This window comes from Molossus molossus, unplaced genomic scaffold (genome assembly GCF_014108415.1).
Source record: "Molossus molossus isolate mMolMol1 unplaced genomic scaffold, mMolMol1.p scaffold_m16_p_4, whole genome shotgun sequence".
Classification (NCBI taxonomy): Eukaryota; Metazoa; Chordata; class Mammalia; order Chiroptera; family Molossidae; genus Molossus; species Molossus molossus.
The window spans coordinates 47405782-47424986 of record NW_023425377.1 but is presented as its reverse complement, the minus strand read 5'-3'; the positions used below and the strand labels follow the sequence as shown (position 1 = coordinate 47424986).

Genomic DNA, 19205 nt, shown 5'->3' with positions numbered 1-19205 from the left:
AAATAAACTCAAAATCAATAAAAGACTTAAATGTGACCTGTGAATCCATAAAAATTCTGGAAGAAAATGTAGGCAACAAAATTTCGGACATCATACGCAGCAGAATTTTCACTGATACATCACCTAAGGCAACAGAATCAAAGGAGAAAATGAACACATGGGACTACATCAAACTAAAAAGCTTCTGTACAGCAAAAGAAACAACCATCAAAATAGAAAGTCAACCCACCATATGGGAGAGCATCACTGCCAATGATACATTAGATAAGGGGTTAATTTCCAAAATATATAGATTGCTCATACAACTCAACAAAAGGAAGACAAAGAACCCAATTAAAAAATGGGCAGAGGAGCTGAATGGACACCTCTCCAAACAGGACAAATGGCCAAGGGACATATGAAGAAATGCTCAATATCACTATAATCATCAGAGAGATGCAAATTAAAACAGCAATGAGGTATCACCTCACACCTGTCAGAATGGCCACCATCAACAAATCATTAAGCAAGTGTTGGCGAGGGTGTGGAGAAAAGGGGACTCTAGTACACTGCTGGTGGGAATGCAGACTGGTGCAGCCACTATGGAAAACAATATGGTGTTACCTCAAAAAATTAAAAATTGCACTGCAATTTGACCCATTGATCCCACTTCTAGCAATATACCCTAAGAAGCCTGAAACACCAGTCAGGAAGACTATATGTACCCCCATGTTCATAGCAGCACTATTTCCAATAGCTAAGTTCTGGAAACAATCCAAGTGTCCATCAGCAGACAAATGGATAAAAATGTTGTGGTACATATACACAATGGAGTACTATGCAGCTGCGAGAAGGAAAGATCTCTTATCCTTTGAGACAACATGGAGGGACCTGGACAGTATTATTCCAAACCAAACAAGCCAAGTAGAAAAAGACAAAATACCACATGATCTCACTAATTTGTGGAATATAATGATCATAATAGTCTGAGGAATAGGGTAGACCCAGAGACGTGGAAGTAGGGTACAGACTGACAACCCTCAGAAGAGGGGGTGGTGGTGGGAGGGAAGAGGTAAACCACAGAACTTATATGCATGTATGCATAACCAATGGACATGGACAAGAAAGCCGGGAACAGGGTGGGGGGATTGGGAGGTGGGAGTCAATGGGGAAAAAAAGGAGAAATATCTATAACAAAAATAAAATAAAAAATAAATATTAAAAAAAAAAAAAAAGAAAAAGAAAAAGAAAATGAGAAGTTTGGCTCGGCTGGTGTGGCTCAGTGGATTGAGCATCATCCCATGGACTGAGAGGTCCCAGTTCGATTCCTGGTCAGGGCACATGCTCCGGTTGTGGGCTCCATCCCCAGTGTGCCATATGTGCAGGAGGCAGCCGATTGATGTTTCTCTTTCACATCGATGTTTCTATCTTTCTTCCTCTCTCTCTAAAAAATCAGTAAAAACATATTTTTAAAAGAAAATAAGTTTGCAGCTTTTTTTATGCATTTGGAATTAAGGAGGGAACCTAAGGAAGGTTACATGAAAGTGGGAAGAAGCAAGGCGGAGATCAGATTACAGGATAGGTATGTGTCTCTTCAGGGTGATTTTGCTTTAGAAGGAGGGGGTCTGGTCTGAACAAGGTGGTCGTGGTCACATATTAGAAGAAGGAGTCTGAAAAGAGGCATTTCAAAGATGTGTTATCACCCTTTGAAGTTATTTACCAGAGAACCATACCGTCTATGTTGACCCTGGACTTTGATTGAAATTGGCCCCCTACCACGGTCCTCCTGCACTGACTGGCTCCCTGGAACTGATCTGGGAGCCTTTCCACCCTGTGCTCTAGCTGCAGGAGCTTCCTGATGTGTGCCAAGAGTCTGACCTTGAATTCCCCAGTGCTTTATCTTTCCCATCTCTTCTGAAATCACCTCCTGCTAGAGGCTGAGTGGTTTATTTGCACAATAAAGTTTGAGAAGCATTGCTGTAAAAAATAAATAAAATACCGAGTAATAAATTTAACCAAGGAGAAAAAAATCATGTACTCAAAAAACTATAAGACAGTGAAGAAAGAAACAGAAGAACACACAAATAGGAGCACTTACCATGCTCATGGATGGGAAGATTTAGCAGCAATAAAATGTCCATACTACCCAACGCGACCTAATGATTCAACCCAATTCCTACAAAAATACCAATGGTGTGTTTCAGAACTGGAATAAATAATCCAAACATTTATATGGAATCACATCTTGAGAAAGAAGAACAAGGTTGGAGGTATCATGCTACCTGATACCAAACTATTCTACAAGGTTATAGTAATTAAAACAACATGGTACTGGCATAAAAACGAACATAGATCAATGGAACAGAATAAAGAGTTCAGAAATCGCCCTGGCCAGTTTGGCTCAGCGGTTGAGCGTCGGCCTGAGGACAAGAGTCCCAGGTTGGGTTCCCGCTAGGGGCACATACCACACACACACAAAAAAAGTTCAGAAATAAACCTGCTCCTATGTGGTCAATTAACATTTGACAAAGGAGGCAAGAAAATACAATGGGATAAAGACAATCTATTCAATAAATGGTGTTGGGAAAATTGGACAGGTAGATGCAAAAAAAATGAAACTAGCTCTGGCTGCTTTGGCTCAGTGGTTAGAGCGTGGGCCCCCAGACCAAAGAGTCACAGGTTCAATTCCAGTCAAGGGCACATAGCTTGGTTGTGGTTTGTCCTGAGCCCTGGTTGGGGTTGTGTGGGAGGCAACCAATCTATGTGTCTCTTTTACATCGATGTTTCTCTCTCTCTCTCTTCCTCCCACTCTATCTGGAAATAAATAGAAAAATATCCTCGAGTGAGGATTAAAAAAAAAAAAGAAACTAGACTACCTATTTATACCGTATACAAGAATAAACTCAAAAGGGATTAAAGACTTAAATGTTAGCCCTGGCCAGTTTGGCTCAGCGGTTGAAGTGTCGGCCTGCAGTCCAGAGAGACCCGGGTTCGGTTCCCACTAAAGTGCACATGCCTCGGTTGCGATTTGTCCCTGGCCCTGGTTGGGTCGTGCGGGTGGCAACCACTCGATGTGTCCCTTTCACATAGATGTTTCTCTCTCTCTCTTCCTCTCTCTCCCTCCCACTGTATCTGAACAAAAAATGAAAAAATGCCCTCGAGTGAGGATAAAAAAAAGACTTAAATGTTAGACTTGAAACCATAAAACTCCTAAAAGGAGGAAATAAAACATAGACAGTAAAATCACTGACATTTCTTTTAGCAATATTTTTTCTTGCTATATCTCCTTGGGCAAGGGAAACAAAAGAAAAAAAAAACAAATGGGACTATATCAAACTAAAAAGTTTTTGCACAGTAAAGAAAACCATCAACAAAATGAAAACACAATCTACTGAATGAGAGAAGATATTCACCAATGATATACTTGATAAGGGTTAATATGCAAAATTTATAAAGAACTCATACAGGACTTCCAGTCAAGGTGGTGGTGTACTTGCCTCCTCCCACAACCACATCAAAATTGCAACTACACTACAAAACAACCATATTCAGAACCACCTGAAGTAGAGCTGAATGGAAGTTCTACTACTGTGAAATTAAAGAAGCCACATCAAGACTGGTAGGAGGGGCGGAGGTGTAGACAGGCTGGTCCCACGCCGACATGTGGCAGATAAAAATCAGGAGGATAGCTCAGCTGTGAAGGTCCTCCCTTAGGAGTGAGAGGTCCCCATCCCACACCAGGCCACCAACTCAGGGTTCCAGTGCCAGGAAGAGAAGTCCCCATAACTTCTGGCTATAAAAACCTGCTGGAACTGAGGCTGAGGGAGGCTGAAGCTACTGGAGCCCCAGGCCATTCTTCTTAAAAGGGCCCTCACTCTGACTTAGTCAGACTCACTCCTTCTGGGCTCCAGCTTTGGGGAGGCAGCTTAAAAGGCACCAGAGACATATGGGGAAGAACTGAATTGTTCAGCATTGGGGTGACAGCTGGAGGAGCAGCTTTCTCCTGGACAGACTTGCTGTGGGAGGCCTTTCTTCCTTTGGCGAGCCCTACCCCCATGGGTTGGCAGACACGGCCATATATGGGACTCCAGCAACCTGGCTCACCTGTATGCCACCTCCTATTCTCCTCTCACCCCCTTGCCCCCTGCAATTCCCTGAGGCCCTGCCCCACCCAACCTTCGGGCCCATCCAAACTATTTTCAGTGGCTTTACCATAGGATTGGCCTGTCTTGGATCCTGCTTCAGATTGTCCTAAATTTTCTCAAACAAGCAGCATCTGGTCTCAGTGAGCCCCACACTTCTCATTAAGTGGCCCCAGGCCTGGCACTAGAAGCAGCCAGTGTTGGTTCACAACTTGACTTTTCCTGGGCACCTCCAAGACCAACACAAGAAGCAGCCATCTGCAGATCACTTTGTAGCTTATGCCTGGTGGCCCCGGGTAGAACACACGCAGAGGCCAACCTTGCCCCAGAGCCAGCACACCCAGTAGACAAGCTTCAGACCAAATTGAAGCACTACTACCCAACCATTTCCACAAATGACACATTCAATGAGTGGACTCAGTGGGTACCAGAGCTCTGCTGAAGTAAGTCTTGCTCTGTATTTTGATCCTACACCGCTGATCCATCAAGTTTGTCAGAGGTCAGTGGGCACAGCCAGTCCTTGCAGGTGATCAGCCAGAGTAAATCTCTCCCACTGATGTGCCAACAGCAATCAAGACTCAATTACAACAGAAGGGTGTGTAGTCCACATGAGGGGTGCACCTCAAAGGTCCAGCTGGGGGATCAGTGAGGCTGTGCCACTGGACCCTACAGGACACCTATTAACAATAGGCCACCATACAAAGCCTAGGAGACATAGCAACTGTACCTAATACAGTCGTTCCTTGCCACTTCGCAATACCATTTCCACGGCTTCACTCTATCTCGGTTTTTTCAAATAAAACCTTCGAAGCATGAAGTGGCGAGGGACGACTGTATAGTAAATAAAGAATCCTACTTCACTGAAATTCATTTATCGCGGTCGAGTCTGGAACTGATTAACCGCAATAAACGAGGGCCGACTGTACATAGAAACAAACACAGGGAAATGGAGATAAGCAATAAATCAGATGCAGAGTTCAAAACACTGGTTATAAGAATGCTCAAGGAACTTAGTGAGACTTTCAAGGAACTTAAGGAGAGCTCCAAGAAACTTAGTAAGAACATCAACAATATAAAAAAGGACCAGGCAGAAATGAAGGATGCACTAACTGAAATAAAGAATAGTTTACAGGGAATCAATAGTAGAGTGGGTGAAGCCAAGAAGCAAACCATCGAATTGGAATATGAGGAAGCAAAAAACACCTAATCAGAACAGCAAAAAGAAAAAAAATTTCCAAAAAAATGAGGATAGTGTAAGGAGCCTCTGGGACAACTTCAAGTGTACCAACATTTGCACTATGAGGATTCCAGAAAAAGAGAGAGGGCAAGAAATTAAAAACCTATTTGAAAAACATGACAGCCCTAGCCAGTTTGGTCCAGCAGTTAGAGCGTTGGTCCGTGATCCAGAGAGACCTGGGTTCGGTTCCCGCTAAGGGTACGTACCTTGGTTGCAGTTTGTCCCCGGCCCAGTTGGGGTCATGCAGGAGGCAGCCACTCAATGTGTCCCTTTCACGTTGATGTTTCTCTCTCTCTCTCTTTCTCCCTCTCTATCTGAACAAAAATGGAAAAGTGTCCTTGGGTGGGGATTAAAAAAATAATAGTAATAATAATGACAGGAAACTTCCCTAACTTGGTGAAGGAAACACACATACAAGTCCAGGAAGCAGAGAATCTCAAACAAGATGAACCTAAAGAGGTCCACACCAAAACACATCAACATCAAAATGCCAAAGGTTAAACAAAAAGAGAAAATCTTAAAAGCAGCAAGAGAAAAGCAGTTACTTACCTATGGAAGAGCTCCCATAAGACTGTCAGCTGATTTCTCTAAAGAAACTTTGCAGGCAAGAAAGGAGTGGCAAGAGATATTCAAAGTGATGAGAAGCAACACCTACAATCAAGATTACCCTATCCTGCAAAGCTATCATTTAGAATCAATGGACATATAGAGTTTCCCAGAAAAGAAAAAGTAAAGGATTTTATCACCACCAAATCAGTATTATATGAAATGTTGACAGATCTTCTTGAAGAAGATAAAAAAATATGAACAATAAAATGGCAATAAATACATATCTATCAACAATTGAATCTACAAACTAAATGAGCAAGCAGAACAGAAACAGAGTCATAGAGACAGAGACCTTTTTGTTGCTTGCCAAATAGGAGGGGCCTGAGGGGATGGGTGAAGAAGATGAAGGAATTAAGAAGTACAAATTAGCCCTGGCCGGTTTGACTCAGTGGTTGGAGCATCGGCCTGCGGACCAGAGAGTCCCAGGTTGGTTCCTGCTAGGGGCACGTACCCCCACCCCTCCAAAAAAAAGTACAAATTGGTTGTTAGACTGATGAACCTCAAAGGGGAAGGGGGGCAGGAACAGATAAACCAAAGAACTTCAGTGCCTATATGCAGAACCAATGGACACAAACAACAGTGTGGGGAAGGCAAGAAGGGGGTAGGATTGGGGAGGAAAAGTTCAATGGGGGGAAAAAAGTGGGGACATCTGTAATACATTCAATAATAAAGACAAGTTAAAAAAAAAAAAAAAGAACTCATATAATTTAACAGCAACACACCCCCAATCAATTAACAAATGGGCAGAGGACCGGAATAGGACATATGAAAAAATGCTCAAGGCCCAGATGGGGTGGCTCAGTGGTTGAGCATCGACCCATGCACCAAGAGGTCTCCGGTTTAATTCCTGGTCAGGGCACAGGTTGTGGGCCAAATCCCCAGTGAGGGGCATGCAGGAGGTGGCCAATCGATGTTCTTTCTCATCGATGTCTCTCTCTCTCTCTCTCTCTCTCTCTCTCTCCCCCCCTTTCTCTTCCTCTCTCTCTAAAATCAATAAAGGAGACCACATCAAAGTTACAACTAAACTACAGAACAACCATCATTCACAACCACCTGAAATGGAGCTGAATGGAAGTCCTACAACTACAAAATTAAAGCAGCAGCCACATCCAGACCGGTAGGAGGGGCAGAGGCGGACAGGCTGGTCCCACATCCATGTGTGGTGGATAAAAATCAGGAGGACACCTTGGCTAGGAAGGTCCTCACTGAGGACTGAAGGGTCCCTGTCCCACACCAGACGCCCCGCTCAGGGTTCCAGTACCAGGAAGAGAAGTCCCCATAACTTCTGGCTGGAAAAACCAGCAGGAACTGAGGCTCAGGGAAGCTGACGTGGACAGAGCCCCAGGCAGCTCCTTAAAGGGCCCGCGCACCGACTTATCGGACTCACTCCCTCTAAGTTTGAAGGGGAGGCAGCTTGAGGGGCATAAGAGACATACAGGGAAGAGTTGAGCTGTTTGGCATTGGAGCGAGGGCTGGAGAGGGGGCTTTCTCTGGGACAAACATGCTGTCAGAGGCCTTTGTTCCTTTGCTGAGCCCTACCCTAGGGTGGCAGACAGCCGCCATATCTGGGACTCCAACAACCTGGCTCACACTGGTAGCCCCGCCCTGGTGATTCCCTGGGGCCCCGCCCCACCCAACTTTCAGGCCCACCCAAGCTGTTGCCACCTATCAAATGCTGAGTTCAAAATACTGCTTATAAGGATGCTCAGTGAACTTAGTGAGGGCCTCAAGAGCATAAAAAAGGACCAGTCAGAAATGAAGGAGGCATTAACTGAAATAAAGAATAATTTAAACAGATTCAATAGTAGAGTATGTAAATCCAAGAAGCAAACCATTGATTTGGAATATAAGGAAGCAAAAACCGCCCAATCAGAACAGCAAAAAGAAAAAAGAATCCAAAAAAATGAGGATAGTGTTAAGGAGCCTCTGGGACAACTTCAAGCGTGCCAACATTCGCATCTTGGGGGTGCCAGAAGGAGGAGAGAGAGAACAAGAAATCGAAAACCTGTTTGAAACAACAATGGCAGAAAACTTTCCTAACTTGGTGAAGGAAACAGACATACAAGTCCAGGAAGCACAGAGAGTCCCAAACAAGATGAACCCCAAGAGGCCCACACCAAGACACATCATCATCAAAATGCAAAAGGTTCAAGACAAAGAGAGAATCTTAAAAGCAGCAAGAGAAAGGCAGCTAGTTACCTACAAGGGAGTTCCCATAAGGCTGTCAGCTGATTTCTCAAAAGAAACTTTGCAGGCCAGAAGGGAGTGACAAGAAATATTCAGAATGATGAAAAGCAAGAACCTACAACCAAAATTACTCTATCCTGCAAAGCTGTCACTTAGAATTGATGGCCAAAAAGTTTCCCAGACAAGAAAAAGTTAAAGGAGTTCATCACCACCAAACCGTTATTCTATGAAATGATGAAGGGTCTTTTTGGAAAAAAAGATAAAATATATGAACAAACAAAATGGCAATGAATACATATCTATCAACAATGGAATCTACGTAGATACAGAGAACATTTTGTTGGTTGCCAGATGGGAGGGAGGTTGGGGAAATGGGTGAAAAAGGTGAAAGAATTAAGAAGTACAAATTCGCCCTGGCCGATTTGGTTCAGAGGTTGGAGCGTCGGCCTGCAGACCAGAGAGTCCTGGGTTCGGTTCCCGCTAGGGGCAATACCAAATAATAATAATGATGATAATAATAATAAATAAAATAAATAAAAATTGAGTTTTTTTTAAAAAAGTACAAATTCATTGCTAGACTGACAAACCTCAAAGGGAAAGGGGTTGGGGGTGGGAAGAAATAAACCAAAGAACTTATATGCATAACCAATGGACACAGACAATAGTGTGGGAAAAGGCAGGAGCAGGGCGGGAGTGGCGAGGAGGGGGGTCAATGGGGGAAAAATGAGGAACATCTGTAATACATTCAACAATAAAGATTAAAAATAATAATAAAAAAATAAAATCAATAAAGGAAAAAAAAAAAAAGAGGCTCAAGGTCACTAATCATCAGAGAAATGTAAATTAAAACCACAATGAGATATCACCTCACACTTGTCAGAATGGCTATCATGAATAAATCAAGAAACAAGTGTTGGCAAGGATGTGGAGAAAAGGGAACCCTCATGTACTGTTGGTGGGGATGCAGACTGGTGTAGCCACCATAGAAAACAGTATGGAGAGTCCTCAAAAATTAAAAATGAAGCCCTTGCCGGTTTGGCTCAGCAGCTAGAGCGTCAGCCCGTGGACTAGAAGGGCCCGGGTTCGGTTCCCGCTAAGGGCACCTACCTCAGTTGCAGTTTGTCCCCAGTCCTGGTTGGGGTTGTGTGGGCGGCAGCCACTTGATGTCTCTCTCTCAGATCGATGTTTCTCTCTCTCTTCCTCCCTCTCTCCCTCCCGCTCTATCTGAGGGATAAACGCAAAAATGTCCTCAGGGGAGGATAAAAAAACAAAACAGTGATTCAACCTCTGGGTATATACCCAAAGAAACACAAATTACTAAGTCAAAAGAATATATGCACTCCTATGTTCATTGCAGCATTATTTACTATAGCCAAGCTATGGAAGCAACCCAAGTGCCCATCAATAGACAAATGGATAAAAAAAAGTAGTGATACAGCCCGGGCCAGTTTGGCTCAGTGGGTAGTGTTGGCCCATGACCAATGAGTCTCGGGTTTGATTCTGGTCAAATGCACATACCTCGGTTGTGGTTTGTCCCCAGCCCTGGTTGGGTTGTGTGGGAGGCAACCAGTCGTTATGTCTCTCTCACATAGATTTTTCTCTCTGTCTCTCTCTTTCTTTCCCTCCCTCCCACTATATCTGATGATAATTAGAAAAATATCCTTGGGTTAGGATTAAGGGACAAAAAAAACAAACAAAAAAACAAATAGTGATACATATATACAATGGAATATTTAATTGGCCAAAAAAAGAATGAAATCTTAACCTTTGCAACAGCATGGATTGACCTAGAGGGTATTATGCTAAGTGAAATAAGTGAGCCAGAGAAAAGACAAATACCATACGATTTCACTTATATGTGGACTCGAAAGAACAAAACAAACAAAACTGAAATAGACTCAGAGAGACAGTGAACAGACTGACGGTTGCCAGAGGGGAAGGGGACTGGGTGAAAAAGGTGAAGGGATTAAGAAGTACAGATTGGTAGGTACAGAATAGTCATGGAGATGTAAAGTACAGTATAGGGAATATAGTTAATAATATCATAATAACTATGTCTGGTGTCAGGTGGGTACTGGAAATATCAGGGGGAATAACTTTGGTGATTATCTAACCACTATGCAATACACCTGAAACTAATACAAAATAATACTGAATGTAAACTGTAATTTGGATACTAAAATTAAAAAATAAAGGAACACAATGGTATTAATTGGAGTGATGGATAAATAAATTGTACAGTTACAATGGATAAATTTTATGGTATGTAAATTATAACTCAATGAAAGTACAAAGAGAAATAAAAACCAATGTAAGTAGAACTTGGTGTTACAGGTATCTACCTAGATCTCATGTAAATATTGTAAAAGTGAGGAGAGTAGGGAAATAAACTGAGCTGTGATACTGCACATCCATGCACATACAGACAGTTCATTTTTCAGCACACAGTTGCTGGGTTCTATGTCCTCTGAGGACAAAAGTCACTTCCTCTTTTTGTGCACTCCCAACTCTTAGGCCTGCCTATTCACTGTACACATTACATTATAATGAAACTGCTTTGGTGTCTGCTTCCTGAACCAGACTACAGTCCTCTTCAGGGCAAGAACAGTCTTTTCCTCATCTCTGATACCCAACCAGTCTTGGGAATAGATCAGGCATAGGTGAATATTTGTCAAATGAATGAAAGGAAAATTGCGGGGGGCTGGGGCAGCAGACTTTGTACCAAACAAGTATGAAAGTATGGGGGGAGGTGTTCACCACAATAATTTAGGAATCAGGCTAGACTACCGTTTTGTTGTTGTTAATCCTCACTGGAGGATATTTTTCCCACTGATTTTTTAGAGAGAGAGGAAGGGGGAGAGAGAGGTTGAGAGAGAAACATCAATGTGTCCTCACATGGACTGGTTGACTCCCAAATGTGCCCTTACCCAGAAGGGCCAGGGATGGAAGTGCAACCCAGGTCCGGCCCTTTACTGGGACTCAAACAGTCCACCCTTTGGTCTGCAGGTGGGTGCTCTAACCACTGGGCAACCGGTCAGGGTTAGAATAGTTTTTAAACTGGAAAAGTATATACACACACACAAGGATATAGAACTGTGTACCACTGAAACATATAGTCTTTGGAAGTAGTGAAAATTTTCATTTTATCCCAAATGAAACATTAAATTTTCCAAGATTAGTCTGCTCAACAAGCAAACAAACCATTAGAGAAATCGGAATGCCCTGAAGGTTACCTGACAGGATTACCTCAAAAACCCAGCTAGCTGGTGGACTTTTGGGTAGAGTTAAGCAGCTAGCTCTGCTAAGGACTGTGAAGAGGGTCACACAACCATGTCAGGCTAGCTCTTTCCATCTCCTCTATTTCCATGTTACCCACTGCCGGGTAACATGCAGAGGAAGGTGGGAAGCTTGCTTCTCAGGCTCCTGGCCCCCAACTCAGAAAAAGGTAGAGACCAGACAACTACAAATAGGGGTAAGCCAGAGCTCTTTTACCAAAGTCAGGAGGAACATGGGGGTATAAAGAAGACCTTCTAGAGTCCTTGGAACTATGGGGCATGAGAGAAAGGAGGCTAGAGTCACTGGGGGTGGGGGAGACTGGGACGATAGGGAGTCAAGGAGAAATGGTGAGGGAGCTACATGTCTGGCGGGGAAGGTTCTGTGGGTCTCCCAGAAAGCGTGGACAGAGATTACAGGCCACAAGCCTGGTAGGAGCTGCGCTCTGGTGGGTGAGGAAGGAGCAGAAACACCCGTGGCCTAAGCGTGGGACGGCCCTTGACCATTTGGATGCGGGGACCTGATTCCTGGCGTGCCGCGGTCTCGATTTTTAGGAGCTGGCCCACGGCGCGCGGGCCCGATGGGGTGCAAGAACGTGGAAGTCCCCGAGGTGCGTCACGCAAGGGGGCGGGCCAGAAGCCAGGGGGTGTGACCGTACAGCCAGGGCTGGCCCGCGTTCTCGCCCGGCGCTCCAGCCACTCCCCTCGAAAAAGCAGGCGGGCAAGGGGCTTCATTCCCCTGAGACCCCCACCCCCCCACCCCCACTCACCTTCCTCCCTCCCCACTGGTTGAGCCCCGGACACTGCTTCCCACAGGCGGCACGCCCTTTCGCGGTCGAAGCGCAGCCCGTCCGGTTCCCGGCCCTCCCGCTCCTCCGAGCTGTTGTATGGCCGGGCCCCTCTGCTGTCCATGGCCTCCACCATGACCAACGCAGGATACTCCATCTTCTCCGCAAGCCCAAACTCGCTGATAGCCGCTCAAGAACCTTGGTCTCGCGAGATGTGGCTGGGAGGGTGACATGCCCGGCCAATAAATCTCGCGAGGTTACGAGCGCAGACCGTGTTGTTGTCCCCGCCCCGGCGGTTATTTTTCAGGGTAACAGTTGAGAGCTCTCGGGTGGTCACCTGCTATAGATTCTAGAAGCTAGTTGACAGTTCCACAGCAGCTCCCTCCCTTCTGGACGGGCTTATGCAGTCCTTGGCTGGGGGTGAGGGAGAGGGAGCGTCTCACTTTGCACACGATCAGCCTTTGACATTTCTCATTTCGTTCTCCTGAAGGCATTGTAATGTGGGAATATTTTCCCTATTTCGCTGGTAGGGAAACTGAAGCCCAGAACCTAGAAGTGGTTTACTCAAGAGTTCACTGCTAGTAAGTTAGTGATAGAGTGGAACTACATTCCATGATTAAATAGATACCATTTGGGTTCCAACTGCTAACCAGCCCAGACCTCTCCTTAAACTCCTTTCCTACTTAACTGTCAAACCCATAATTCTATCGGAGCTACCATCTCTTGCCAAAGTTATTGCTGTAGAGTCCTCTGGTTCCTTCCTTTGCCCTTCAGGTGTTGCCAGCACAGCAGCCCCAGTTACTCTCTTGAAACAAGCCATATCATTGACACCCAAGTGCTCAAATTCTCCAACAACTGTCTCACTTTTAAGAAAGCCAAAGCCCTGGATGTGAGGGCGATCTGACTGCGACATCTATCACCCCACTGGTCGCCAGGGTTGATTCGGCTGATCTGGCTGGCTAGGCGGGTGTCTTCAACCTCCCTTACAGATCCATATGTGTCCCTCCGAAGCTGCGCGCTTGGTGGAAGAGGACGACTTTCCCCCCATTGGAGAGGACCAGTGGGTCTTCCGGTCAGGTCCTCCCTTGAGTGTATAGGAGTAGCTGCGCTCCCCTGCTAGAACTTCCAAACAAGCCCTCAAAAAGCCAAGGCCCTTAGTTTAGCTAACAGGACCCTACACAATATGACCTCCCTTAACCTCTCTAGCTTTATCTCCCATTGTGTTTGTTGGCCTCCATCCCCTTCATGCCTATCTCAGTTACCCTGGCCTCCTGAAATGTATTTCCCCATATGTCCTTGCGCTCAGCCTCTTCTTTCCTTCTTTGCCTATTGTAACTAAAATTTTACCCCTCCACACACACTTCATATCCTTTCCTGCTTTATTTTTTCCCTCCTTTACACTTACCATTATCTGACAAAGTTTACCTTGTTATTGTTGTTAATCCTCACCCGAGGGTATTTCTATACTGATTTTGTAGGTAGAGTGGAAGGGAGGGAGGGAGGGAAGGAGATAGAGAGAGAAACATCAATGTGAGAGGGATGGAACCTGCAACCCAGGTATGTGCCCTTGACTGGGAATCAAACCGGCAACCCTTTGGTCAGTGGGCTGACACTCTAACCATTGAGCCAAACTAGTCAGAGTGATAGTTTACTTTTTATCTTGTTTATTGTTTGTTTCCTCAATAAAAGGCAAGACCCAGGAAAGCAGGGATTCTTGTCTATGTTGTTCTTAGCTGAATCCCCAGCACTTTGAAATAGGGCCTGGATCCTCATAGGTACATACAAAATATTAGTTGGCTGAATGAAACTTTTGATATAATTATATTATTTCAACCTTTTTTTTAATCCTCACTCGAGGACACTTTTTGCATTTATCCTCAGATAGAGCAGGAGGGAGAGAGGGAGGAAGAGAGAAACATCAATGTGAACCACTTCGACTGGTTGCCACCCGCCCAACCCCTACTGGGGCAGGAATGAACCACAACCAAGGTAAGTGCCCTTAGCAGGAACCGAACCTGGGACTATCTGGTCCACGGGCCGACGCTCTAACCACTGAGCCAAACCATCCAGGGCTCAATATTATTTATTCAAATATTTATTTAGGGTTTTGGCCATTGGAATATGGTGGTGAACTAGAGAGACAGGGAAGCTCTAGTAGAGTATTTTTTATTCTAGTGGAGGAGAGTATAATAAACAAGTCAACAGATAGTAATAAATACTAAGGAGAAAATAAAACAAGAATATATCTTGGGTAAATAGTATGGAAGGAACATTAGGGTAGTCAGAGAAAGGCTCTGAAGAAATGACATTTGACCTAAGACCTCATTGACAAGAAGGGGATGACCAAAAGCTGGGGAAGAGTGGTACAGGCAGAGGAAACAGCAGGTACAAAGGCTCTGAGGCAGGAATGAACTTATTGTGTTGGAGGAACAGGAAAAAGAGCAGTATGGCTAGAGCCCAGTGAACAAAGGCGGCCAAAGAAAGATAGAGATTTTTCTTGTCTGAGATCACACAGCTCATCAGTGAGATTTACTCATTTATACTACAAATATTCAGCACAAGCTCTGTGTCAAGTGTCAGGCCGAGCTCTGGAACTTCCAGTGCAAATAGATAACTAATGTTTGTGTAGTGCTTTACAGGTTATGAAGCACTTTTGACATTCATTACAACATTTAATCCTCAAGGTGGTTCTCCAGTGATGGATTCCTACATATTTAACAACAAAGGAAACGCGTGGGAGATGTGAAGGTTTTATCAGGGTCACATAGCTAGTTAATGACGGAACCCATGCTTGAACACTGGTCCTCAGACTGCAAATCCATGTCCTTTTGCTAAATCAGGTGACCAGCCTAAAAGCCAATGATTAAATGTTATTTATTCATCTTTTTTTTTAATCCTCACCTGAGAATATATTGATTTTCAGATAGAGTGGGAGGGAGGGGGAAGAGAGAGGGAGAAACATTCATGTGAGAGAGAAACGTTGATCGGTTACCTCCAGTATTGCCCTGCCCAGGGATCAAACTCAAAACTTAGGTACATTCCCTGACTGAGAATCAAACCCACAACCTTTTTGGTGTATGGGATAATGGTCCAACCACTGAGCAACCCAGCCAGGGTCGTTACTTATTTATCTTAAAGAAGATTTCTAGTTACCTATATTTACATAGCACAAGTTATTCATCTAGAAATAATAAACAATACAGGGCTTTTTTTTTTATCCTCGCCCAAGGACATTTTTGCATTTATCTTCAGATAGAGCGGGAAGGAGAGAGGGAGAAAGAGAGAAACATGGATGTGAGAGAGACACATCGACTGGTTGCTATCCACACAACCCCAACCAGGGCCAGGACAAACTGTATCCGAGGTACATGCCCTTAGCAGGAACTGAACCTGGGACTCTCTGGTCCACGGGCCAACTCTCTAACTGCTGAGCCAAACCGGCCAGGGCTACAGGGCATTTTTGTTAAAGTTCCAGAACTGACAAGGATACTAAAAAAATGTTTTTGATTTATTGATTTATTTGAGAGAAACATCAATTTGTCGTTCCACTTATTTACACATTCACTGATTGATTATTATTTTTTCTTTATTGATTTTATAGAGAGAGAAAGGGAGAGGGAGAGATAGATAGATAGATAGATAGATAGATAGATGATAGATAGATAGATAGATAGATAGATAGATAGATAGATAGATAGATAGATAGAAACATCGATGAGAGAGAACATCAATTGGCTACCTCCTGCATGCCCCCCACTGGGGATTGGGCCCACAACCTGGGCATGTGCCCTGACCAGGAATCGAACCAGCAACCTCTTGGTGCATGGGTCAATGCTCAACCACTGAGCCACACCAGCCGGGCATTCTTCTTGTATGTGCCCTGATGAAGGATTGAACCTGAAACCCTGGTGTATCAGGACGATGCTCTAACCAACTGAGCCACCCAACCTGGGCAAGAGAGGCATTTCTATGGCTGTTAATAAGCTAAGCAATTTCTGTAGATACAGATAAGCTAACAGAGTGATTCTTTTGTTTTTTGTTTTTAATTTGTTATTTATTAATTTTAAAGAGAGAGGAAGGGAGAGAGAGAGAGAGATTAATTAGTTGTTCCACCTATTTATGCATTCATTGGTTGATTCTTGTATGTGCTCTGACTGGGGATTGAACCTACAACTTTGGCCTATTTGTGTTACTGGAAAGGGAAACTGGCCCTGCCTGAGTGAGTCTGCCTAGGTCCAGCAGGTAGTGTGTGCATTCTTGACTTTGTGTAGGAAATATTTCACAACACAATTCCAGGTGAATTTTAGAGGATGTTTATTAAAGCTGGGACAGTGAAACAAGGAAGAGCTGGGGAAATGAGCTTAGTAAGCTTTGGCTTACTAAGAAGTTAGAAAAAAGGGGACCTTGAGGACAGGTTCAGAAGGTTTGCCTGGGATGAACTGCCACTGCCCATTGCTGCTGTGGTTGCAAGTCTCCTATGTTCTCTCCTATGTTCCCAACCTGGACATGTGTCCCGACTGGGAATGGAACCAGCAGCCTCTTGGTGCATGGGTCAATGCTCAACCACTGAACCTATCTGCCAGGCAGTTTTGAGGGGTTTTAAAGGCTGGGCGTTTAGGGGAGGTCTTAGGGGGAGGCTTTCCATAGAATATTCATCAGCTTTATTCTGATGAACCAAAATGAGTTTTTTTTGTTTTTGTTTTTATCCTCACCCTAGGACATTTTTGCATTATCTTCAGATAGAGTGGGAAGGAGAGAGAGAAACGTCAATGTGAGAGAGACATATCAACTGGCTGCCACCCACATGACACCAATCGGGGCTGGGGACAAACTGCAACCAAGGTATGTGCCCTTTGCAGGAACCGAACTTAGGACTCTCTGGTCCACAGGCCGATGCTTTAACTGCTGAGCCAAACTGGCCAGGGCCAAAATGAGGTTTATTCTCTTAACTTCATCTGTTCTTGGGTGTGGTTGGCAAATGGCACTAATTGGATTCCTGCTATGTGTCTCCCTGAGTAGGGTGATTTAAGCTATTTACCCTCTGGTTGGGGAGGAGAAGTGCAAACCATTTACTCTTAAGTGTCCTTGGTTCAGGGAAGATAGGATTTTCTAGGTGGCTGCAAACTGCTGTTTAACTCTCTGTCTCAGTTTCCCTATTCCACTTGTTTTGGCTTACTAGCCTGTCTCATTGGAATGATGCTCTAACATATATATATATATATATACTGTATATATATATATATAAATTTTTTTTTTTTGGTACATGCCCCTAGCAGGAACTGAACCCAGGACTCTGGTCTGCCGGCCAACGCTCCAACCGCTGAGACAAACAGGCCAGGGCGAGATTAGGATTTTAACATACAAATTTGGAGAGGTCATAAACATTCAGTCTATTGCAACCAGATACTGTAATATACCCTCTAACCTACAATACTTCAGTGGCTCCCCTTTACTTGCAGGGCAAAGTTAAAATGTCCTGCTGTAGGGTAAAAGGCCCTTTATAGTTTCTCCTCCCCTCTTCACTGTCTTCTAATACTCTCCCAAGCATCTGTGCTCCAGCCATACTAAATGGACTCCAGCACTGTGGTTTGTTCCCTAATGGGGCATCCTTTTATACCTCTTTGACTTTGCACATATGGTTCCCACTACCTTTAATGCCCTTCCTTTCATCATCTCATCTTTTCTTTTTTTTAAATATACATTTTTATTGATTTTAGAGAGAGAGGAAGGGGAAGTCAGGTGTCAGCAAAGTATAAAAGTTCCCATTGGTTTTCATCCTCTCCAGCATTTGGTACTGTCAGACTTCATTTTTTTGCCAACCTAGTGGGTGTAAATTATATTAGATGTATGTTAGAACTTTTCATTCCATCCTTTATCTTTCTCCTTTTAAAATTCATCAAACATTTATTAAGCATCTTCCATGAACTAGATATTTTGTTAGATACTAGGAAATTTAATGTCTCTTTAAAAAAAAAAAAGTTCTATTGATTTGTTAGAGAGAGAGGAAGGAAGAGGGAGAGAGATAGAAAGATAGATGTGAAAGAAACATCAATCTACTGCCTCCTGCATTCCCCCTACTGGGGGATTGAGCCCGAAACTCAGGCATGTGCCCTGACTGGGAATTGAACTGCTGACCTCTTGGTGCATGGAACGCATTCAATCCACTGAGCCACATCAGCTGGGCTGTCTCTTTCTCTCTCTTTCTTTTTTTTATTTAATTAATTTATTTTTGTTACAGATGTTCCCCCCCCCCCACTGATTCCCCCTGTCCCCTTCACAGCCCTGTCCCCAGTTTGTTGTCCATGTCCACTGTTCATGCACACATGTATATAAGTTCTGTGGTTTATCTCTCCCCCACCACCCCCTCTGCTGGGGATTGTCAGTCTGTACCCCACCTCCACGTCTCTGGGACTACCCCTTTCCTCAGACTGTTATGTTCATTATATTCCACAAATAAGTGAGATCATATAATACTTGTCTTTCTCTGTTTGGCTTGTTTCACTTAGGATGACACTTTCCAGGTCCCTCCATGTCGTCTCAAAGGATAAGAGATCTAAAAATATGGAACGCTTCACAAATTTGCATGTCATCCTTACGCAGGGGCCATGCTAATCTCTGTATCATTCCAATTTTAGTATATGTGCTGCCAAAGCGAGCACTGTCTCTCTCTTTTTCTAATTTACGTTTTTATTGAGGTATAAAGTATAGAAATGCAAATCTTGAATAAATTTTATATATAAATACACTTACATACCCACCACCAATATTAAGGTATTAGAACATTTCTGGATTCCCAGAATGTTCACTTGTGCCTCTTCTCACCCAAAACAAAAAATTATCCTGAAGTCTATCACTGTAGATTACTTTTGCCTGATCTTGAACTTTGTATGAGTGAGTTGTTTAATTTCCAAATATGCGGGGCTTTTCTAAATTTCTTATGGTTGTTAATTTATTTAATCCATTCTGATCAGAGAACATACTCTGAAGTCTT

At 43.9% G+C, this 19205-nt stretch overlaps 1 protein-coding gene and 1 non-coding gene across 17 annotated transcripts in view; both read right to left on the bottom strand.

Moving 5' to 3' along the window:
- Positions 1 to 12394, bottom strand: part of ZNF346 (zinc finger protein 346) — a 65224-nt gene extending 52830 nt beyond the window's left edge. For 14 of the 16 annotated variants that reach the window (XM_036282331.1, XM_036282327.1, XM_036239581.1 and 11 more), the window contains exon 1: positions 12197 to 12394. In XM_036282331.1, the coding sequence (XP_036138224.1) occupies positions 12197 to 12371 (175 nt within the window). In that variant the 5' untranslated portion in view covers positions 12372 to 12394. Of the gene's footprint in view, positions 1 to 1857; positions 1944 to 2077; positions 2151 to 12196 lie in introns of those variants that run through there. The other 2 variants (XM_036282325.1, XM_036282326.1) reach the window with 2 other exon arrangements.
- A 6375-nt stretch (positions 12395 to 18769) lies between these two features.
- Positions 18770 to 18873, bottom strand: LOC118616582. Its single transcript, XR_004956579.1, has one exon. It is a non-coding gene; the product is annotated as a U6 spliceosomal RNA (small nuclear RNA).
- Between the last annotated feature and the right edge of the window lie 332 nt (positions 18874 to 19205).